At 43.3% G+C, this 24,473-nt stretch overlaps 1 protein-coding gene across 1 annotated transcript; it reads right to left on the reverse strand.

Annotated features, from left to right (window-relative positions):
• Positions 1 to 319: 319 nt before the first annotated feature.
• On the reverse strand, positions 320 to 23,291 carry myo15aa (myosin XVAa). Its single transcript, XM_037256652.1, is given in 68 exon segments — positions 320 to 1,315; positions 1,317 to 1,370; positions 1,449 to 1,589; positions 3,281 to 3,414; positions 3,480 to 3,542; positions 3,545 to 3,612; positions 3,737 to 3,870; positions 3,965 to 4,125; positions 4,201 to 4,297; positions 4,367 to 4,444; positions 4,504 to 4,598; positions 4,659 to 4,789; positions 4,872 to 4,954; positions 5,022 to 5,095; positions 5,158 to 5,230; positions 5,323 to 5,374; positions 5,461 to 5,585; positions 5,652 to 5,854; positions 5,912 to 5,986; positions 6,075 to 6,186; positions 6,377 to 6,518; positions 6,731 to 6,849; positions 6,946 to 7,061; positions 7,251 to 7,326; positions 7,440 to 7,499; positions 7,584 to 7,699; positions 7,761 to 7,860; positions 7,941 to 8,034; positions 8,095 to 8,239; positions 8,327 to 8,381; positions 8,451 to 8,570; positions 8,711 to 8,775; positions 8,945 to 9,271; positions 9,865 to 10,000; positions 10,321 to 10,415; positions 10,502 to 10,617; positions 10,696 to 10,887; positions 11,046 to 11,118; positions 11,194 to 11,384; positions 11,452 to 11,687; positions 11,769 to 11,864; positions 11,946 to 12,082; positions 12,157 to 12,238; positions 12,314 to 12,367; positions 12,455 to 12,539; positions 12,610 to 12,785; positions 12,867 to 12,984; positions 13,096 to 13,220; positions 13,294 to 13,339; positions 13,412 to 13,557; positions 13,680 to 13,757; positions 13,847 to 13,972; positions 14,045 to 14,176; positions 14,265 to 14,360; positions 14,484 to 14,607; positions 14,750 to 14,808; positions 14,873 to 14,986; positions 15,131 to 15,292; positions 15,365 to 15,478; positions 15,547 to 15,610; positions 15,684 to 15,787; positions 15,947 to 15,952; positions 16,045 to 16,135; positions 16,283 to 16,357; positions 16,419 to 16,528; positions 16,627 to 16,690; positions 16,815 to 16,897; positions 17,004 to 23,291. Coding segments are annotated over 68 exon segments (12,603 nt in total). The 5' UTR covers positions 22,365 to 23,291; the 3' UTR covers positions 320 to 1,267.
• Positions 23,292 to 24,473: the final 1,182 nt, after the last annotated feature.

Here is a 24,473-nt window from a genome sequence, read left to right on the forward strand (position 1 = left end):
TAGACACCGATCAGTGCGGCGGCCATACGGCAAGTCAGGAGATTAAAATCAAGCGCAACATTATAAGAGTCAGCGAAAAAGAATTTGCCTACTTTCTTGATTTCGAAATATTGTTGCATATTCACCACACTTGCATGTTTTATCTCATCACACAGAAAGACCGAGTCAATACGAAATGCAGTTACTAAATTAAAATGGTTCATGGCATGTTGATTTTATTTCCTGAATATTTTTATTATACGTCTATTTCATTGCATTTTGTTGGACTGTTTGTTGGCATGGTCTGACCTTTGACAATCAATAAAATGAACACATTTGCTTAGTTATTCAGTCATGATACAAACTTTAATGATTACACGTGTATATTTTGTGCAATAACTATATACAACTGTATTTCACATTAAATATTGAAGTCAATTCTCAAATATTGCCAAAACATGCATATTGTGACACCCCCCCCCCCCCCCCTTGAATTTATGGCAGGGAATAAAAAAGATGGATTGGAGTATCAATAGAATCCTTCTTATTTTTCCCACTATAAAAGCAAAAGTTATATTAAAGTACACTTGGAATGCACATCATGTTCACCTTTACAAGGACAAACAAGAAATTTCAGTTGGCAGCTACCACAGCAGAGCTCACAGATCACATTATAGCTATTTCAACTCAGTTGCCTGTAATCACCATGAGTCACATCTTTTTATTCCTCAGAAAGGAAGTCCTACTCATCCCAATTTCCTAAAAATCAACCATGAGACAGCGGAAACCCACCAAAAGAGGAGTCAAATATTTGACAAGAACCTTCCTGACAGTGTCTCACTTCCACTTTTGATTCACATCGCATCACCCAACATTTGACTCATTGACATGTGTTAAGTGTGTGTACTGTAGAGTGCAAAATATAAGTATTTAAAACATAAAGGAAATGTTTAGTCTATTATAAAATCAGTGAAAAGGATTTTACAGTGGTGACTGATTAATACACCGAATCGAACAAATTATTTTTTTAGTTAATGGTCCAATAATAAGTGACTCTGTGCCGAAATGATTGTTTCCAAATTAGTCATTCACTACTGCAAATTTTTCCAACACTCATCGAAGTTCGATTTGATTTGTATTACTCTATCACGACACATATCATACTCTCAAGTAGAAAACAAACAGTTCATTATGAAAACAGAGGTAGATACAGAAACAGTCCATTTTAGTGGCATGAAACTAACGAGTGGTGTTTTTTACCACGTCAGCTCATGTTGACTGAGCCACACTATAGCAGGGTGATTTCACTTGGTGGCAACGTGAGTCTCTTTTCTCTGGGCAGACAGCATGTTCTCCATGTGCATGGCAACCACTCGACACAGCTCCAGACCCTGGAAAAACGTAAAGCACATTATATGTGGATGTGCAACTAGCAATGCAAGCAAAGCGTACCAACCACACAATCAAACCTGCTCTAGTTGAAGCTGTATGATTCGCTGGTTGAGCAGATCTCCAATCATTATGTCAACGTACGGGTAACTTGAGCCGGACGTTGGTCTCTGGGTGCGAGTTGACTGGACTTCTTTTAAAGGGAAATGCACCATGGCCTCCTAATCACATAAATGTAAACATAGCATGTATTTGAATGTGCACAAATTGTGGAATAGTCTATTGTTACAATAATCAAACTGTCGATAAATGATTGTGGTAAACTATCAGCACCACAAAAAAATCAACAAAAAAAAGACCATTTGGGAGCTAAAATTTATCAAGTTTGTTGTAAACTGAGCTCACCAATGGGATGCTTGAGCTGCAGCTAACTTGGGTTGCTGTTTTTTTTTTTGTTTTGTTTTTTAATAAGACTTTCATCAGTGTAAATTTTGAAATAATCAAATAAAACTTGAAAGGTCGGATTTTTCTTCATTCAAAGCATTGGTTTGTTGACCTTCATTTTATTGAGTTCAGCTCAATCTTCTTCACTTGATGGATGATTCCTTGGAGCTCGATGGAAAAAAGGAAAGCATTGCATAAACCAGTCCCCCTTCCTGTGGTTCCTCCTCGGTTCTCTTTCAATTTTAGGCTCCTCTTTGTGCTCTGACGTGGGTATTCTCAGGACCACTGATGGTGTCTTCTCCACCTCGAAGATGGCGGGGTTGTTCCGAGGTTCCTTCACCTTCTGTACTCTCATCAACCACCTTCCCGGTACTTGTCAACTCCTCGGCTTGTCAAAGACAATCCAAGCACGTTTGTAACAGCTTGTAGCTTCTCCTCCATTCCTCCTGCTCTCTGAGGAAATAAGGTTGAAGGCGTAGGTTAGCAGCTGTCCTTTCATCCTGTCCTCCTGAAACTGGAGCTCGGTCTTCTGAGCTAGAAGTTGCCCAATGGTCTTCTCGGCAGCCTCGACGCTCTCTTTCTCCTTCATCAGACTTTCGTGAAGCTGGTGTCTGAGATCATTGATGATCTTCCAAGTCGTATGTAAATTGTTTTCACTAAGCTGCTCCTTTTCTTCCGAAGCCCTCAGCTCCTCTCGAAGAGGAATGAGCTCCGTCCAAAGTTGAGCTAAGTTCATGTCGTGTACTCTCTTTCCTTGTAGATAATCTAGGACAGCAACTTGGACATTGATTTGGCTTTTTACTTCTTCTCTTTCCCATGGGCGACACGACAGCAGACGACTTCTGTTAGCATCCAGATCTTTAGTGATATTAGCCAGGAAGTTCTCAATGTAGCAACACCAATAATTACCCACATTATTCATGATGTTTCCTCTCAAATGTTGTGTTTTTCAATTCTCCATAACTCTTCCTCCTAGCAAAAACTGTCACTAAAGCATCATGACATCACCAAAGGCATCAGTCGATGATGTCATGAGTGACAGTCAACTAAAAAGAGCACATTGGAATTATAGTAGAAGCTGCAAAAAAACAACTTTGTATTTTGTGTTAAAATCTTCTAGTTTGTGCAAAAGAATCTTTCTGATGTCATCAACACAGAAATTGATGTTTTGAGGCATATTATTTTCCACTAAGCTGGGTTGAACTCCAAGTGTAACCAATTTGAGGCATTAGAATTTGGAGTTTCCACTGTACTTCAAAACCACAAATGAGAAGGGAATGCTGTTCTGGTGCTTAAGTTGTTACTGATCAGGAAAATATTTGCAATATGGTCAACAAAGAATAGTGCGGGAATCCAACAGAGGGGAGCCAAATGCTTTGTTTTAAACATAGTGGTAGACTAGGAGAACCACATTACGGTTAAATGAGTGATAAAAAAATAGTGTACTGTGTGTGTGCTCATGTCATACGTGAGTGTCTCTGTTAAGAAAGTGAAGTCCATTCAGATTCACCGCCAGAATGCACGGAGCCTTGATGGTGGCTGAGCTGGAACTTTGGATGTAGAAGAAGGAAGAGCCGAACATGGGGAAGGGGCTGACCAGACCTGAGGGAGTGCACAGAAAGGCTCACGACAAAGATCTCCATAACGTCTATGATGTACTGTCTTACCAAGGAATTGTGCACGGGCCTGGTGTGGGTTTAGAGGCTGGACTTGTTGCATGTGTTGAGTTGCATATTGAGCCACTGCTGCGGACTCTGTTTGCTGTAGAACTGTGAGGGGACACACTCCTGCAACTCACGTCTGAACACACACACACACAAATCTGTTATATATATATTAATAAAAAAAAGACCTCATTGTGTTCGTGTCAAAATGAACCAAATTGCCCAATTGAATAACAAATATGGCATCAATGTGTATTTACGTGGTGGGCGGACAGACGGCGTCTTTGGCACGGTGCTGGAGAGCAGCCAGTGTGGCAAGCTGTTGTAGATGTTGTTCACTGGCCTTACTCAGCGGGACCACAGTCAGCAAAGCCTTCAGGTAATCTGGCAACACCTGGCACAAAATGGATATTTTATTATCCAATGCACAGTTTTCATGGTGGTTGAAGCTGAACTAACACAAAAGCATAACTACATTTTCTATTTACCTGGTTATAATGCATGGTAACGTAGAGCTCGTTATCAAGTTTCAAGGCAAGGCTCCATATGACTCTTCGGAACCAAAGACTGTAGTTGGCATCCACTGGTTCCGCTTCTGTAGCAACATCCAAGATGTATTCCCTCTTAATCAGGGGTCGAACATTCTGACCTAAAATAAAAAACACAGGTGAGACAGCAACTTGAAATGACAATCTCTCCCAACACCAAAAATAATCCTCATTACCTCCGTGCGTGACCAAAAAGATTGCATATTCATCCAAGGCTTCCACTCTGTGAAGGTCCATTTCATAACAGAGCTCCTCGATGGCATCCAAAGCCACCTGACAAATGATCAACTGATATCAAATCACTGGTACTGAAATGTTCACTGAACCCGTGTGTGCACTTACAGAACACGTCTTGATTTTCAAGTGTCTTTCCATCCCACCTGGCAGAAGGAACAGCTGTCTTTTGGAACTCCGCCCCGCCTGCACGTACACAACTGTGTTAAAGAAAGACACACTAAATAGAGACTTTTGACACGAACCATCATTGCTTTCAGTTCTATGTTGTTGGGATACTGCGCACGTCCTCCGTACTGAAATGTTTTCCTCAGATTCTGCTCACAGGCCTTGGCAATACCTGGTGAGAAATAACACACTTGAAAGGTAGGATGAACGAACGGATATGCGTACTTCATACCTTGGTACTGCAATCCGATGCTGACAGAGGCGTTGTGTAGAAAGCTGAAGAGGAATGGCTTCATAACAAGTGAACAGCGATGGAAAGCAGTCAAGATGTACAAGAGTCTCCAACCTCTCTGGCAACTGTCTCTGCACAATCAAACGCAAGCAGATGCTCTGTAAAACAAGAAGCCCACAGTTTCTATACGTGTGTGTGTGTTCTGGTTCTCACGGTTTGGAGCTGTTGTTGGCAGTGACTTGCTTCATCACCTGGCAATAGGCTTCATCTTTCATCAGGCCGTGATCAGCGCTTAACTTAAAACAACCGCATGAAAAGTGATACTGGACAATAAAAAGACATGAGATGCATGGGAGACTGTACCTTCAGTAGAATTGTCACAAGGTCCTGTTCGGTCTGACCTTTGAGTGGCAGGTCCCCCATGAACTTCATCGCAGCTAGCGGGAGACGTTACAACATTGCTGACTGAGCAAACTTGCTGATGTAAATCTCGTCTCACCTGAGGAGATGTCAGCAGCTACTCTGTTCATTCCGCTGTCTGAGAAGTCAATCAGAGACTCTTGGAGTGGAGACTGGAAAGAGAAACAAACAGATAGGAAGGAGGAAATGCCTGGAGAATTGTACATTTAATGGAAGCGCAGGTTGAAATGAATCCAAAATGTACCTTGGAGAATTTGATCAGATCCGCCGGATCCCTGCCAACCCTCCCCTTTTGGCTTTTGGATCGCTGTGGGCACAACGCAAGCAGAAGTTTAAATCCAAACGTGTGTGTGATTGCTAAAAGCCTGATGAGGTGTCTTACTTCCTGTTCCTTTGTGCCTCTCTGAAGTACCTCTTGGCAAACTCAATCATGTGGTACTGGCTGCCATATTCCGACATATCATCCAATTGCTCATCCTGGCTCTCCACGTGCGTGCCCTTCACTACCTGTTACCATAAACATCACTATTCTTCTTGTACTCAAGTACTCGAGTTCTGATTGTGCTTTCGTACTTCTGTCGAGCGGTCCAGCTCTTGGGCCACCACCGCCGAGCCCAACGCTACGGCAACGGCGGCCGAAGCAGCGACACGACCTTGTCTGTCACGAGGCTCCGCCCTCTCTGTCGGGAGAAGCAGGAAGTCCGGAGCAGCTACAGGTCGGACATCTTCGCTGGCGAACGCTCCCGACATCCCGTACACCGCCCCGAACCGCCAGCCTGCAAGATGTCATTACAGTCACCAAGAAGTAAAAAAAATAATAATTCCAAACTCACCAAAGTCAGGGGTGTCTCTCTTGAGTTCTTCCAGCAGCATCACCTTTTTCTTTACAATGCAGCCATATTGTTGACCTAAACACACACACACATTGAGAGACATAATATAAAGCCCAGATACTTATCTACGTGGTTCACAGAGAGGCTGCTGTACATGTCTCACCTGCCTCCAGGCCATCCATGCGTTGAAGTCTGATGATGTCACCTTTGTGGAAGCTCAGCAGCCTCCTGTCCTCATTGATGCAGTTCCTCACTGCCACCACATACTCGGAATCCTGACAGCATGATGACATGTACTGCATATTATAGCGTTCAATATAAATATGAATTGCTTCAATGTCGTTTTTTTTGGCCCTAGACAGCGCCAAAGCAATATTTTATACGAAACATTATTTAATGTATGGGTATCACATTGTTTATGTCTCTATTGGTTGCGAGAAGGGAGTATTTAAAATGACCTCTGACCTTCTTCATTTCTGTGAGGAAGTAGTCAATCATGCTTTTGACCTGCTGCGCCCTGGCGGAAAACAGGATCAGCTTCTCATTGGCGAGATTGAACTCCAACATGTTTTTGGACGGCACGGACACGAACAGGATGTCCGAGTAGCTGCGCAGGAAGTCACACAGAGGCTGAGGATGTTGTAAACTTTAAACGATTTTTTTTTATGATGGCTACAATCTATTAACATTGAGACACATCAATAAATGATTTAATGGAGGGAAGACAGAAGCCCTTAGTCCAAACTGGGTCTTAATCATCTCCATTAGATTTTCTGTTATTATTTTGATGTATGTTTTAATACCCTAATTAAGATGCACCTGTAGGGCCTCAGAACTCTGAAGGAGTCCGGAGCGGTGGAGCTGCTCCTCACTAACTTCAGCAGCTTAATGCCTTTATGTGACACAGACAGGACCTGCACTCCCGTCCCAACGCTGCCCTGCAACACATTAAATAGACAGTTGAGTGGGGGAAAAAAAAAAAATGGAATAATAGTTTGATATTCAACGTTTTACGACAGAATGGTAGAACTTACAGAAGCTGGGAAAAGACGAGAGAAGTAGATCTCCCATGAGTCTCTGGCCATGGTAACCACCTTTTTCTTCACATTCTCATGATGAGTTCCTGGAACTTGATCCACTTGGTTTTCCACTGCAAGAAACATGTCATTATAATTCCTGAAAGGGATTGACAAGCGGTAAATCCAAGGTGTCATGTGGCTGCCCCTGCACAGGATAAGCAAAATATCAAATGGCAAGATGCAAGTACTGTAAGTCCGTCCAAACTCCCGAATGTGCAGAAAATGTTTTACGACTCACAATATAACTTTGGTTAACTTACCAAAGAGAGTTTTCATCGTTTGTCTTTCTTCTTGGGTGATGCGAATGCAGGCCTCAGAGAATGTGTCATGTACTACCTGTGGAAAAATGAACAATAATAAATCAAATATCTTACTGTTATAAGTTAGTTCCTTGCCTTAAAAAAAACTTGCAAATAAAATATAATGTAGATTAATTGTACTATGACAACCTGTCTGAAGACCAGGTCCAACATCAACGGATCATTGAGGTTCTCTTTAGGATAAAACACCTGCAAGAAGATTGCAACGCAATTATCAACAATATTTGCATATTTTTGCCGATTGATAAATTGCGGTGGAAGTTGGGAATGCACCTCCTTCCTCAGGTAAAGTTTCCAGGGCACATTAGTGTAGGTGTAATAGTCATCGCTGGTCCTGCTGTGGAGTTGAGTCTGGATGACTTCATTTTCCACTGGCAACTCTCTGCAGACTGGACACAAACAAAACAGTCACAGATTTTCATGCAGTGATCGGAAGCTTGATAAGCTCACCTGTAGGAGGAGCATGACCCATGTTGGCGTCAGTTGGTTCATTAGCCTTGCTTATTTTGCCATCTCGTTCCTCTTTGTGATGGGAAAACTGAGACTTCTTCTGAGTATGAGGGAAAAAAAATAATCAGAATGAATTCATGCCTGTCTGTATAGGGTTTTGTGTGTGCGAGTATCACGTACTGGTTGAGGAGGATTGACCATTTGGTCTTTTAGGATCTCCAAGGCTTCATCATGGGGGTCTGTCTTCTTGATAAACAGCTTTCCATCATCTTTCCTGAACATGTGTAACCAGATGTTAGTGGGATCATTTGACAGTGAATGCAGTGCATGTTACCGTTTGATGGAAGGTCCGGAGGGAGTCATGCTGGCAGGCTGGTGCTGTTTGATGATGTCTTTAATGTCATGGCTGGGCTCCATGCGTTCAGTGTTACTCACACTGGCACGGACCACATCGTCTGGAGGGGGGCTCCGTGTTGGACCTGGAAATGAAAATCACACTTGAATCAAATTCAGAGATAACACAATCCTGGGAGACACCTGAAAAATATCAACTATTACACACTTACTCATTTTACGCTGAGAGCTGGATCTCGATGGCGAATCTTCTCGATTTTCTTTAGTCTGTAGAGATTGAGAAGACGCGTAAGTTCGTATGCATTTGTCCAAAATACAATTTACGTGTCTGCTTACTGGGCTTGGTGTTCGAGAGTGCTGCGGTGTGTGATAATGTCGTGGCGGCGACTGAGAGGCGGGGAAGGAGGACATCATCTGCTGCTGGATTGCCATGGCCTGCATGGTCATCTGCTGGGCCTGCGTAGAACACACCGAAACCATCAGAGAGGTAAACTCGAAAGACTGTGACGTTCGTGAGATAAGCGAGAGCGGGATACGGTGTTCAAAAAAGCACAATGAACGTTTCCATTATATTGTACCGTAAATAGTCACTGTACCAGAATGATGGCTTGCTGGTTGATAATGGCTTGCTGCTGTTGGGTCAGTACCGTCTGCTCTGTTCCTGAAGGGCAAGCACATAAAATACTTCATGTGGGTATATACAAGGAAAATAGACTGAGCACTGCAAAAAAAACAGATCACTGCAAGTGTTGGAAGGACTTCCGAGACAACTTCATCACGCCCTAAGGCCACACATGCTCAAGAACACGCCATTTCTGCAGCTGACGCACCTGTCAAAACAGGCAAGCCTGGAATTACAGGCATGGGCGGAAGTGGGGGCAACTCCAAACCTGGCACGCTGGTGCCATGTAATATAGTATTCACTGGGTCAGGGGAAATAGAAGGGGCTTCAGATGGAGCAAGAGTGGAAGTCGGACTGGGGGTTACATGAGAGGAAGTGGAAGAAGTCGGTTGGGGTCGATTGTATTGGTGGCATTGTTGCGGCTGCTGCTCTTGTTGTTGTCGGTGGTGTTGCTCATGGTGGTGGTGGTGAGAGGGCATGGGCATGGTAGGGATAGGTGGCATCATCCCTCCCGCTACTGGGAGCACTGGCACAGCTTGAGAAGCAGCAAGCGACACGGAAACATTAGGAAGCGTTTCTGTTTTAAACGGAAAATAATTGGAAGGCTCATTTATGGAAAGGAAAATACACAGAGGATATTCTGGAGTGCCAGAAAGAGTTCTTTCTCCATCATGCTCATTCAACACATTTGAAAAAAAAAATTGTACAAATGTAATCGATATTATATATATTGAGTAACAAGAAAATGTAAAAATATTGAGCTGAAATGAAAGAACACATACATACAAATTCCCTTCAACAGATCACGACTGAAAGATTGTCAGCAACAAAATGAGCATTTAGCTTGAACAGGAATGAGAGTGAAGGAGATCAGGTGAGCCATGTGTGCTTACACTCAATAGTTCTCAATGCATTAACCATGAGGACGAACAGTTCCCATTACAGCCGCTTAATAAAGAATATAGTTACCAGCTCCATTAAATATCACAAAGACAGAAACTCTACTTTGAATAATACAGACCATCAAATTGAACACAAAGCATGGAAATATACAGTATGGACATATTAATGTTTGGCCAATTACATAATCAATAAACGGAAATAAAACGTTTTTTTTTTTATGTTTACCTCCAGGGTGTATTCCAGGTGGATACAACCTACTTGGGACCAAATTTCTTTCTCCCTCTCCTGTTTCTTCTTCCGGGAAGCCTATACCGCCGGCTCCCTTCAGTCTTGCTGACAAAATTGCAGCTTTTTCCATGTCCTGACAAACAATCAGCAATTAAGGATAAGCACAGAGGGAAATAAAATGCACCTCATGAGACACAAAGAGTGCTGACAAAATCTGTTTAGTAGAGAGTTAATAAACAGGTGCTCAAGACGGGACTGGACTTTACTAGGGGAACTGAATATGCCCCTGGAAGTACCGTAATCACTGAAAGAGATGCACCAACAAATTTAAAGAGGTCACTGCCTGCACAATCTGAAGACATCCGATGCAAGATAGGTATAAAAAAAAATTAAAAAAAATCTAAAACTAAATAAACTCATCTAAATATTACCAATGCCATGTTCCGTACTTACCACATTGCTGTCAGACAGCACCGGATCGAACAGGCTGTCCAGGTAGCGGTCCATTCCTCTTTGAGTTTGACCATCACTGAATGCATCGGAATCCACTGCACAAAACAAAAAGACCCTCAGATTGACGCCAATGCTTTGTGGGGTCAATTTGAAAGTAACAATCAATCATTGAATGATGCACCGTGGCTATGGTAACCGTCAGATTCAGAGAGGCTGTAAGCTGGTCTGCTGACTCCTCCCAGAGGAATGGTAGGCGGAGGTTCATCATCTGAATCAAAACCGCTTCCAAATAATGTTCTAGAAGAAGAGAGAAGACATTTTGCTTTTATTTCTGAGATGATAGTATTGTATTTGGGGTGTTCCTGGTGTACTGACAGGCTGGCATTGGCTTGGACTCTCGTGGGCTTGTCAGTACTGATGATGAAGTAGCTCTTATGTTTTGGGAAGTCATTGGGAAGCTCCAGGTCTGCAATCAGGTCCATCACATAGTCGTGACCTGCTAATTCCACCCATTGGCCTTGTTCCTTCATCAGGACGGAACTGCCTCTCCACCAGTCCGACACGCCCCTGCAACAAGCCCACAGAGCAAATTCAGTTTTTTCTTCTCTATGGGAGAGGAGGCCTTTAATTGTATGGGATGAGTTCAACTCATCTCATGATTGGTCAAACTATAATAATTGCTCTCATTTTCATCTTTCATCATTTGATCAACTTTGAATGAGCACCTGTGGTGTAGAATGTCTCCCGCTAAATCCTCGCCGCTGGTCCAGGAGTGGACTGGACACAGGAACGACGATCCTAAAAGAATTAAAATTACAAATTTTAAAATATTACAATCAAGATCATCGTCAACACAAATGTTGTTTTATTTACCATCAAAACAATGCACTTGTAACACCATGTTAGCTTTCTTCCTGTTGGCCGTCCACTCCAGTAGTGACAGCGGATAGGTCCGTGAGGTCTCGGGGGCGGGGTCTGGACTCTGCTGCCTCTTCTGACTGGCTTGGATGAGTCTATGTTGCAGCAATGCTTGATAATCCATGACTGCATGGTCAGAAACAAATCTAAAGAGGAAAGTTGTAGATGTAAATACTTGTGTGGTAAGTGCATTCGTTTCTTCAGTGCTCTTACTTGAGAAGATATCTGTCCATCTGTGACGAGGGAGCGAAGCTGCAGACACATGCGAGCAACAGAAGCCAGCCTCGATCCGCGTTGTCAACGTTGACATTTCGCCACACCTGGTTGACCACCTGAGACAAGATCTCATCCCGTAACCCTGGCGACGAGAGACCTCTTTGGATGATGTAATTGCCAAACATGTTCTCCTGCGCGCCGTTCAGGTGAGGGTCCCCCATGAATCGTAACACCTGTCGAATAATAAATAAATGCAAAAAAAAAAAAATGATTGTGACTCTTTTGTCACATTTATCTTACAAAGTCCCACCCACCAAGTTGAAAAGATGAAGAGCTTCTGCTTTCAGGTCCTCCTCAATGCAGGTTAAAGGGGCCTCCAGGGGAGCACTCAACATCCCAAACTTGGGCTCCTACCACAAGGATGAAATAATTGGAGAATTTACATTTCAAAGGGATGCAGAATCATTATATTGGCTGGCACGTAATCTTACTCTGAAGTAGCTGAGCACGTAACGATAGAAAGGATAGTTGTTGATATCCAGAGGCAGAGTGAGTTGATTGGAAGCCGACTCTTGGATATGAGGAGCCTGAAGCAGAGCCAAGCAGTCGGAGTGCAACTCTCGCCTGACTGACAGAGAGAAAATTGCGGCGGGATTAGCAATCAGTCACCGAGCAACGTGTCCATACAGACAACATACAAACCTCCCGCTGCTTGTAGAAGAACGCCAAGTTCTGCAGGGATGGCCAAGTGTGTCACATTCACCACCTCTCTCTTCAGCAGATCCTGTCATAAAAAATAATTGACTCTACAATGGAATAAAAAATAATACCGTGCGCAGGAATGTGTGTTTGACATCACCCTTTCTCGCTTCTTCCTCTCCTCCTCAGCTTTCCGCTGGACCATCAACTTTGTCTGCAGGCAGACCACAACGATCATAAATATGTCAAGTGGAAGACATTTGGATCCAAAACGGAGAGCAAGAAATTGCTTGCGGCTTACCTTGACATATCGTTTCCGACTGATATAAAAATGGACAAGGGACCGGAACCGAACCACGCTGTCCTTCATTTTCACATATTGCCTTCTAAATGAAGTAGTATAGTGGAGTAGTTATTCATATGAATTGTTTTGAGATTAGGATTTTTGTGGCCTACCTCATAAGAAAGCCTCTGCAATGCGCCTGCAGCCTGATGATCACATCACGGAGGTCCATGTAGCGTTTCCGGACAAAGTACATCCGAGCGTAACGCTGCAGGGTGAGTGCAGCGAGCTGGCGGCAGCGCTCTCGTTTGCACTCCAAAAGCTGGTAGACGTGCTCCTTCATAAATAACTGGAACAAGAAGTTACCATATGAGTGATAATTTTGCATTTAATAATCTAAGCAGAATATTAAAAAAAAAATCATTATGACCTTGGTAACCCCAACATGGGAGTCTCCTGGTTTGAGAGGACACAATTTACTGAGCAGCAGCAGACAGTTGTCTCCATCGGCTGATGGAAGATGTTGGATTCCCACCAAGGATTTATATCTATGCCAAACAAACAACTCAGTGAACTGATTTTGGATGAATTTTCAATTTGAGAAAAACGATGGCTGTTTTTGTAGTTCAAGGCAAAAATGAGAAAATAAAGAGTTTCACCTGAATAGGAAGACGGAGAATGGCATCCTGACAGGATAGCCTTCCTTACGGATCCTGATGGTCTCCATGATGCCGGAGTGTCGCAGTTGACCTTTGACCAGGTCGTCTTCAAACACACCTGCGTGCTGAACATAATTGTCAATATGTGATTACTATCTGTAATTGCGGGATTGTCAGGAGGGATTTTTCAAACTCTACCTTTGTATTATTTGGCTTAATGCAGCGGACAAAAAATGGGTTGCACCTGAAATAGAAGCAAAGAAACACAAATGAGACATTTGTAAGCTTGCTCTCGGTATTCATCCGTGCATTTCACCTCTCCATCTTGTCCACCAGCTCCAGCAAGGACTGCTGGAACTTGCAACTGACAGTTGAAGCTTGGTATTTCCTGGTGACCGTGCTGCTTTTCTTCATATGACCTTCTCTTTGCTCTGCGTGAGCAAGGAAGAGGTTTGACACCATCTAAAAAAAACATAAACAAGATTGGATTTTATTTTTTATTTTTTGCATGGATGCAACCTGATTGCAATCTGGCTCACGTTCAATTTGATGATGTTAAATATAGTTTTAGATTTTTCTTTCACCTTGTTCTTGCTCTTAATGAACAAGTCCAGGACATCTTGACGGACCTGGTCGTAGTTTTTATCAAGGAACTTGTAAACCTGCAACATGAGGATTTTCTTTTTTTTATTGCACTCAATTTTACTAGATTATTTAGGTGCACTTCATAAAGTGATTCAAATCAATATACCTGATAAGTGACACGCCCAGCAAAATGCTTGATGGTGAACTCGGGAAGGGGCATCTTTGGCTTCACATACAATTGGTTGTTGCCATGGTGATAGTGACATTTTTGAAGAAAGGTATGATCTGTTGCCTATGGACACACCAATATTTAAAAATGCAGATTGAGTAAGTCTGCCATACATTAGTGCTTTCTTTTGCTCACCTGTGGGAAACAGCTCTGGTCATCCAGGATTCTCAGAATGCCATGAGGCTTAGCGGCAATGAGGTCAATGCAGGCTTGGTTGTCATTAAACGGAATGTCCTGCCATGGAATTTGCTCCCTGCTGTACTCCTCCTGCGTGGAAATCACAGAACTGCTCTGTGCTACACTACTAATACTACTACTTTGCTTTCTCTGAATTTGTGCAGTGCAAGCAACGTACCTGCTCTTCCCTGAAGACGATCTTGTTGAAGAAGAACTGCAGGTACTCGTTGGCATAATTAATGCACAACTGCTCAAAACTGTTATATGCCAGATCCTGTTGAGATCACACACAGGGGAGAGTCACATAGCTGAGCATTCATGATTTGTCATCTAAAATGTCAGTGGAAGAAAATGGATATCTGTATATAAAAAGATCACAGAAGAAGATTACAGTTACCTCAAATCCATAAATATCCAGGATGGAGATGGAGAGAGTGTGTTGGCGAGGATACACCTGAGTGTTGACCCTCTCTGTTAGCCAATGAAAGAGCAGCGAGTACAAGATCTTGGCAACAGCATCTCTGCAAGACAACAAAGAGAACTTTTTAGAGAACCATTATAGGAGCTCAATAAAACTCTTTTTATTGCTTAAATAAATTACATGAGTTTATTGGAAAGTAAATAGCTCATTGCTGTTTTTGGACAATGGAACGCATGTATCACCTGGCATCTACAGCGCTTTCCACAGTCAGTGGGGTGTAAATCTTGTCTCGCATCGTCTCCTGTAAAGATAGAAGATGAGTTGTTCATATATGCAAAGTGTGTAATGCACGTTTCAAAACTGACCATGACTTTATAAGTGATGGCTTTTTGGAGGCCTTCTGGAGAGATCTGCAGCAGTTCTGCTACCACCCTGATCTCTTGAGCGCTCACCACTGTCGCCACCTCTTGGCCGTCAGCCTGAAGTGCAGCAAAAACAAGACGTGATGTTTCTGAACTGCTCCAGATGATGAACATGGCCCATTTGCATTCCATTATGATGTCATTTGTTTATTTTTGATGGTGTCTTATAATACAAATGTATGAAAATATCTTGAACATGACCTGATATATCTCAAAGTACACGTTGCCCAGGTGCAGTATGGAAGACAAAATTCTGAAAATGGCTGACTGGTCGTCCTGGGTAAAGTGGAGGATCTCCATGGCAGCAAGCAGACGCTGGAAGTCCTCACCATCATCCTTTCCTGCAATCCCACAATCTCCTCCCTGAGAGTTATGATATCGATTTAAAGAAACACTGAGGACGCTCTCCTGATGTTGCAGCAAAGTGTCACCTACCTGATTGAGGTAATAGTAAGTCTCGGGCTCCTGGAGATAGAAAGTCTCCTTCTGCTGAGACGGAAGGCCTGCCAGCATCTCGTAGAAGATATGATAGTTTCTTTCATCTTTGGCCTGAAGAGGAAACGATTGCTTTAGACACCTTCAACACAAGGAAGCTCTAAAAAGTTTGAAGGCATCACCTGGAAGACGATGCGAGACTTTTCCAGAAGATATTGAGAAGTTATGGCACCACTGATCACACCACTATAAGAATTGGGGGGAAGAGTAAGTAAAGGAAGCTGCATGGTGCTGGGAAAAAAATAAATAAAATACTCACTCCTCCATAAAGACTTCCATGTGTTTCCCAAAGCGACTGGAGTTATCATTCCGCACAGTTTTGGCATTTCCAAACGACTCCAGCAGAGGAGCAGCCTCGAGTATCTAGCAGATATTCCAACACACAGCATGTTAACATCTTAGATCAGAATTATAAAGATGTTCAGAATGAATTATTTTATCACCATTTTTGACATAATATGTTGACATAAAAGCTGAGTTTGATAATAAACAGAATTAATCATGCAGGGAATCTTATACTACCTCAATCTGTGCCCAGAGTGCAAAAAAAATACACACACGACATTAGTCATCAATCAAGTTAGGGATTATGTGTGTGCGTGAACAGTATGCATGCATACCTGTTGGGGAAAATTACGCGCGTGATGTAAAGCTACAAGGTAGCGAAGGACAAGTTTGGTAGCCTCTGTTTTCCCGGAGCCGCTCTCACCACTGGAAAAATGTCAAAACAGTCACTAGCAAGTTCAGAACTGTGAACGCTACAGTTTCAATTTCATCACAAATGTATTATCTCAATATTCAATGAGGGACTTTGCCCTGAATATAGATATATAGTTTATAAGTTAAACCATCTCTTACCTGATAATTATGACCTGATTATGTTTGGCATCCATCATTTTGGAATAAGCAGCGTTTGCTATAGCAAACAAATGCCTGAGGACAAAAAGACATGTATTGATCCGAAAGCCCTCGCGAACTACGTGAAATAACTTACGGAGGGTTCTCGCCCAGGGCGTGACCCTTGTACTGCAGCACCATGTCCGTCCCATAGATGTTATACATCTTATAAGGGTTCACAGAAACCAGAATGCTTCCTATGTAGGTCTGACAGGGACAAGAAAATAAAGGCGACACTTGAGAATACAAACAGAAATTGTTTATCTTTTGAATACAAGAATGTCAAAATGAATGGGGGCACTTACATAAATAAGATTCCGTTCAAACCTTTTTTTTACATTGAGAAGAACTGCATCATCATGCATCTCCCTAATGAAAGAAGAAGATTGGAAATAACATTTTCAACTGTTTTTTTTTTCTGTTTTCCTTGAGCTCAATTTAAGTGTGTTCTTTTCTATGGAAGAATTTTGAGTACTGTATGAGAAATTGTTACTCAAGCTGTGTCATGTCTTCCACGCCATCTTCCACTCGTTGGTCCTGGTGAGCTACTGAGGGTATGCTTCTGATTGCGTACATCTGAAATTGCAAACACATGAAGCAGATTGGAAATTCTTATCGTACATTTTGTCCTTTAAAAACCTTAAATACTCATAAATGTATATTTGCTATCAAGAGTGCTTACCTTGTCGTACCATGGACCCTGGGGTTCACCTTCCCTGTTGAGATTACACACCCCTGGTTTACTCTCCATCTTTTGCTGAGCCATCAAATGTTGATGGTCTATTAGGTTCTCATCGCCATACACAGACCACTTATTTGGTACCGTCCCTTGAGATAACCCCTTCTCTGCACCCCATACTTCCATATCTTGCTCTAGACCCAGAACTTTCCCTTCGGAGCTATGAGCCCAGTGCTCTTCAGGAACAGAATCCTGGACATGGGGTGACACCACAGCACATGTAGAAGGGAGGCGATAAGAGGCTGCCTGAAGAGCTGGGTTCTTCAGGGCACCAGAAAGATCTAGAGAGTTGGTCTGTTTGGTGGTAGGGGTACCTAATCGAAGCATGTTATTGCTGTCAGATCGATGGACAACCGCTTTGCGAATGTCAGGGCTTTTGGACAAAGCATTGGACAGGTCGACTGTTTTGTGCATAGAGTCGGACTGGTGTTGGGCCATCAAAGAATTGCTTGGCAACCGGTAGGTGGAGCGACTGATGTTCGGGTTACGAAGAGCACTGGAAAGGTCAACAGATGGAGCCGCTGTAGGAGCAGGCATCCTCAGTAGTGACGGGTTTGCGAGTCTGTAAGAGGCACCACGAATGCTAGTGTTGAGCAAGTCACCAGAAAGGACGGGTCCAGTGGCCATTGATGTTGAGGCTTGAATTTTATGTGGTGAATCTTCTGGAAGCTGTGTCTCATCAAGATTAAAATTCATCTCCGCACTCGGTTGCATTTGGGGTGTACTTTCAGCATTCGCCATCCGTTCTCTTGACTGAATTTGAATTGAACTGTTTGGCAGTCGATAAGAGGTCTTAAGGGTTTTAGCATTTACAAGTGCAGAAGAGAGCATAGGAGAGGAGGTTGTAACAGTCGCTGATGATGGCTTCGTTTTTAAAACTGATGTACCCTCGGGCAGTTTGTAAGTAGGTTTCCTAAATTTTGAATTATGTAGCGCAGAAGAAAGCATCGGTGATGCAGGGACGGTTGCGGATTGGGGCTCTGAACTGTTCCCTAGTGTGCCACCAGGTAGGCGATATGTGCCTTGCTGCAAACGGGGATTATGTAAGGCAGAGGACAACACGGGGGTGGACATGGACTCTACGGGAGAGGATTCCAAAGGTTCGTTTTGGTTTATAATAGTTCCATCGGGTAGTTCATAGGAAGCATTGACGGGAAGAGGAGATGACTGATTTTCTCCACCAGCTGTATCAACTCCATCAATTATGGTAAATTGAGTTTCAATAGAGTTTTGGGGCATCGTTAAGGTATTGGCTGGGAGTTTAAACATTGATCCTTGGATTTTTGCAGTCTGTAGTCCAGAGAGAACTGAAGAGTTAACTGCGTTGGCCTGCTGAGCAGGAGAGGCATGAGCCATGGGAGAGAGATGTGGCTGAAGGGGTGAAGTAAAAGATTTGTTACGTAGCTGGGAATTATGCAAAGTAGATGATAAACGTGGGGGTGATGAGGTTGATGCGGTGCCAGGAACTGCTGAATGCGTTTGTGAGAGAAAAGTTGCATCCAGGTTGGCATTGGGCTGAAGGGGAGAGGAGTTGGAGATTCTGTGAAGGCTAGGGTCCTGTATCACAGATTTGGATTGACCTAGAGGGGCATTTTGGAGAACCTCTTGGCTATTCTGAGCTTCACCTTGAGGGTAAAATTCCGGCTGTGTTTGGTGTGTGTGGTGGGTAGCATAAGGTAGAGAAGAGGGAAGTTGATACGGCGGTAATGGGTTAGCTATAGCTCTATTGTTCTGAGACAAGTTTGCTGGAAATGAAGATGTGCCCGGCTCAGTAGCTATGTAGTCAAACCGTTTCACACTCTGGATTGACGGAGAACCTGGTGGTGGTATCGGATAAGGTACCGGAGGTTGAAAGGATGTCACTCCTACATTTTGGGGACTCATGGTCCTATGGGGTAGAGAGGTGTGTAAATAGAATTCATGGTTCTTAGGAGATGCTAAAGGTAAATCCCGAAGTGGTTGGTGAGATTGCAGTCCATTATGGAGTCCATTCCCGAATGGCTGAGTAGAGAACCTACTCTGTTTCAATGAACGTTGCCGAGGCACTAGAGGTCCTGGAGGAGATGCTCTGAATGAAGGGGAGGACTGAGTTCTGGGCATACGTACCAGTGGCTGTCCCCTACCTATAGGTCTTTGGAAGCCCACTTGAGGTTTTGAGTCTCTTAACTGAGAGCCTTTCCTTGCTAGCATAGGAACTCCGACTGCACCATTCATCTGTCCAGAGGGAGGGCCTCGGCCACTGCGAATAGAAGACCTGAATGGCGCTACATGTTGCGTAACAGGAGCCCTACGTCTACTTCGTCTTCTTGGGTATGCGTTACCTGGAGAGGTTTTCACAGACTCCATCGTAACATGACTTGGACTTCCTGAAACACCTCTGAATTTGTGAGTCGAGGATCGGTTGGGGAGGGGCTGTCTGGTGTTATCTGACAGAGAAGGAGATGGAGGATCGTAGCTGGGGGAAGGCTCAACAGTTTGATGTGGAGACTGAGCACGCTCAGTTAGAGGAGCTCTTTGTCTTGGTAAAGCCGATGGAAGAGGAGGAGGAGGTGATCTCCTTACTTGGGATCTGCGTTGTATACTTTGTGCTCTGGAGGACGGAGAAGGTGATGCATTTGGACGAGTTTGCCGTCTGAGAGAAAGTCTTAGGTCAGGGGGCTGATCCCTTCTCTTCCTCAGAGATCCTCTTGGTGAAGTTATGGGACTCTGAAGTGGTGATCGGGACTGAACCCTTTGAAGCCCATATCCACCCCTCACAGCTGTAACAGGTGTCTGAGCAGTAAAGGACACCCCACTCCCTTGGAACTGCAATGGAGCATAAGGGTTTGGTAGTCTCTGTGGGTAAGTTGGTCTTTGGTTTGGAATTTGAGATTGGTATGTAAAGTCTCTTCTGTGTAAGTGAGGGGGGAAGTTGTCCGGCTGGATGTGTAGTTGAAAATCCAAACGGTCTGGTGACAGAGCTGGCCTATGTAATGGAGGAGGTTTGATTCCATGCACTGGTTTTGATGAGGCCAGTTGGGGATATGACGGTGGATGCACCAAAGAAATGTTCTCCGTTTGTATATGAGGGACTGTTGATGGGATTTGCTCCATCTGAAACATTGGTGGGTCTTGAGGGTAAGGTGGTCTATTCACCTGGGTGGCAAACTGTGGTAAAGAAAATTCTGGCAAATGATGAGAAGTGGTCAGCGGAGGTTGAGTAGGATGGTTTAGTTGCCGGAGCTCATGTTGGATGATGTCAGCTGTTTGTGAATATGGTATGATAGGGTTTTGTTGTTGATTAATTCCAATTGGAAAGTGGTGTTGTGTTGGGATGTAAGTGGGAAGGGGCTGCTGATTATGATTTATCAGGTCAAAACCAATTGATGGAGTTGAAAACATAGGGGTAGAAGGAAGTGGTGGTGGTGGGGGCAAGGTTTCAACATCCAGTCTTTCCTTTCCAAATAATCTAACCTGAGGCCTAGGGAGCCTGAACTGCTCAGACGTAGAATTCGCAAAAGGGATTTGTTCCTGACTGTAAAGATTTCCTCTATCTGTTAATGCCACCCCAACATCGTATGATTGCTGGTAAGGAAAATGAACTCCAGAAGCATCTAAATATCCTTGCGTGGAATCTTGATATACAGGTAAGCCTGGGAGAGTTGCGTAACCACCATTCAACATACTAAACTGTTCTGCAGACCCATTTTCATAACCTCTATTATGATCAAAATAAGAATCTGCATACAATTCAGATTGATATGGGTCATACATAGGCTCCATGACATTGCCAGAGTTACCAAATGGCTCTTGCACAATAGCATAGAGTTTTCCATCATCGCCATAATAATACTCCACCACTTCATTGCCATCATCTTCATACTCTTCAGATGGGTACGTGTAGTAATCCACATCACTATCATCATAAAACTCATCATCGGGATAAAAGTTGCCTTCATCGTCATAGTAACCATACTCATTTTCCCACTCATCATCATCATCATAGTATTCATAGTCCTCGAGTTGCCCGTTGTGGTAATCTTCATCAGATCCATATTCATCCTCATCATAATCGGAAGGGTGGTTGTAGTAAGTTCTACCCAACCTTCTCCTGTTTGTAAACGAGAGTTGTTTTCGTCTTTGACGCCGTGCCCAGGTACCCAGTCCACCTCGGCCCTTGGAACTCGGCAACCCCCCTAACAACCAGTTGGTGGCAGCAGCTATCCTCGCCATCATCCATCCTTTTGACTTGAACCTTAGTCCCACTTTCTTTTTGCCAAGCATGCCTTTGAACTTTGCTCCTAGTCCCTTTGCCTCTTTAGCCATACTCTCCGTTGCTCTTAAACTGGATAGGTCCAATGTCTTTTTGGGAGAAACGGAATTGCCTGGACTGTCCTCTTTTTTATTGACAACGTTAGACCCCGACAGACCGGCCTTTTGCTGATCAGAGGTATTTTTAGGCCCAAATCCTTTTGAAAGCTGGAATCCTGATGGACCTGGTTTTTGCTCTTCAGAAGAGGATTTAGGTCCAAGTCCATTTAAAAGTTTGGTGGTGCTCAGAAGTGGTTTACCAGAAGCAGGTAGATTGTCCTTTTTCTTCGAGAGAGGCATGAAAAGAGTAGATGCGCTTTTAAGGCTCCTCTTCGGTTGAGTTTTCTCTGGCTGCTTTTGTTTTGTTGGGAAACTAAATGGAGAGGCTTTTCCCGTGAGGCCGGAGATAACCCGAGAGGCCCCTCGGAGATGACTCTTGGCATCTGCTGTCTTCTGCGACTTTCCCAGAACTACGTTTTTCTTCTGTTCCTCTGCAGCAAGACCCATCACGACTTTGGAGGCACCCTTGATTTGTACATCACTCGTATTTTTCAGGTTGATCGCATCCATCCCCATCTTAACTTCTGGCTTTGCATTGTCTTGCACCTCATCCTCATCTTCTAGTGAAGGTGAATCACTTGGGGGAGGTGGAGGACCTTTCACTCCTGTAATTTTAAAAGCACTTTTAACAACTGCTTTGCCTTTATCGATATCAAGAGGAGCTGTCACCCTGGCAACCACCTCTTCTTCACTCTCATTACTATCCTCTTCCTCACTCCTCAGCTTCTCTTCTTCCTCCTCAGATTCCTCTTCTGACTCACTGAGAGGTTTCGATCCTTTTCCTTTCTTACCCCCGTCCTTCCCCTTTCCCTTTCCTTTGGTTGGTTCTTCCAATTTCTTTGCTCCTTTCTTGTCATCCTTCCCTGCCTTTTTAGTATCCTTTGCTCCCTTCTTTGTCTCCTGAGACTTGCCTTTCTTGGCAACTGATTTTGAATCAGCTTTCTTGGATGGCATGATGTCCGCTAGTAATGACAAGCGACCACACTGTGCTTAAATTGATTTGTGTCGGGGCAGCCTCCTCTCATCATTTTTGGGTTTCTTCAATTTGATCAAGTTTCATTCCAGAAACATTGCACATTGTAATCTCATCTCAAAACGCTGACCCCAAAAACAAACCACTGACCTTCAAACCTGGATTGAGAAATTTACTTTGCTCATCCATCAGTACATGTTGTCAAGTCTTAGCAAAGAATAATTGCTTTCTACACTTTTTAAAAGAATCAGAAAGACTCATTTGTAAGTCACTTGAGTTTAAATAATAAAGGAAACAATTTTACTTCCGCCTGTTACACAAAGTTCTTGCCTTTGGTCCCCTGAATCCTGACAAATGTAGCATCCAGAAGAAATAAATTTCCGGGTCGTTTCCTTGTTTGTCTTTGTAATTCATGCGAGTAAATTCTCAGGGTCACACGGAGAATAAAAGACCTAGCAACGGAGACCGCCTAGTCCTTTGTGTGGATCCCATTGTCATTGTGTCCTGTAAGTCCTGAGGTGAATCCTCATCTTGGCTTTGTCGGGACGTTCCCTCAGCAAAGAACTGTTAGCCTTGTTTATCTCGGCCCTCCAAGGGTGCAATCCTTTTTGTCCGAGAGTGCTCGTTGGTGGCGTTTCCACACCCCCTCTCGGGCTTTTGTGACCTCCTGCTGCCTTTTGGAACTCTCTCTGGTTACTGCGACTTAATCCTAATTTGATGTCATCGTATGATCATTCTGACAGTATCTGTGTGAGAGAGTGGTGTGTATCCCCTGTTGCAAAGAGCACCTTAATGCACCTGCTATACTGTCTCAGGGTAACCCTATCTTGCGAACTCGCTTGTGAATGAATAATGCAGGTTGGCTGAGCTGTTGCTAAACTGTGTCTGAGCCACACAGAGTCAAAACATAAACACCTGTAGGCCCAGTGGTGGACATTGAGTAAAAGTACCTTGTCGGATTCTTTACGCAAAAACTTTGACCCTCATCAATGTTGTATACATTGCGTGGGGGTTTCCATTTATCAAATTTTATCCTTTAATTTACACCAATTTTCTACTCACTATAAAATGAGAAGTGTCATCACCATCACTATGAATATTGCTTAAATTGTGAGCTCACTTCATTATCTACTATTGCGATTTTTTTCACGAACGCCAACATACTCAACAATCACATTGTTGAGTAACAAAAATTCCTCCTATACATGACTTGTACTTTATGACAAGGTTTAATTGAAAACTGCATAATGTTAATTCATTGATGATGGGTTGATATTCAAGGAGGTCATCTCAGTGGCAGATATGAATGTTTGATGAGTGCCACTGTGTTCTGCCTACACAGCGTGGATAAAACATTTATTGCAGGCCGCTCTAAATATATCACAAAGCATCACCTCCCACCCTGGCACGCTCCCCGGATGACATATTATACATGCGGGCAAGTGTCAGGGGTTAACAGCCAGATAGCATAGAGCAGATGGAGAGTAGATAGCTAATATACAAAAAGGAAGAGCTAATTACTGCAAAGTCCAATCGTGCATGAATTCATTTTGTAACATGCTAATTTCTCTCTGGAAGAAAAAAAAATCATTTGAATTTATATGGAATTATGCGCTAATTATGTACTTGGTTTGCTAGCAATTTAGCAAGTTCTCAATGGGCTGAGGTCCGGGGGAGGACCTACAGTGAGATAGGATCGTGAAATCTGGATCACATATCCCAAGAAGCAATGACCATGAAAGTGCGTAAACTCGCACACTTATACAGGAAAGGTCACGAGTCACCCAAGTAAGGAAAAGAGCTTGACAAAGAGATCTAGTTGATAAGTGGTGTGAGGCATTGAGCTATGTTGACTTTGTTGACCTGACAATCCCAAATTATTGGCTGACTATGAGGAGAATGCCAGTTATATTTCTTTAAACAAATAAGATCACATACTTCGAAAATTGTAGGGGGGGGAGGAAAACACATTAAATTTCATTTAATTTGGATTGTGCATAAACTTAAAAAAGGTTTATGGCATAAATGTATGTTTTCAACAAATGCATGCTAATTATAAAATATAATGCTTCTGCCAGGATCCTTTAGAA

Source organism: Syngnathus acus, chromosome 8 (assembly GCF_901709675.1).
Source record: "Syngnathus acus chromosome 8, fSynAcu1.2, whole genome shotgun sequence".
In the NCBI taxonomy this organism is placed as follows: Eukaryota; Metazoa; Chordata; class Actinopteri; order Syngnathiformes; family Syngnathidae; genus Syngnathus; species Syngnathus acus.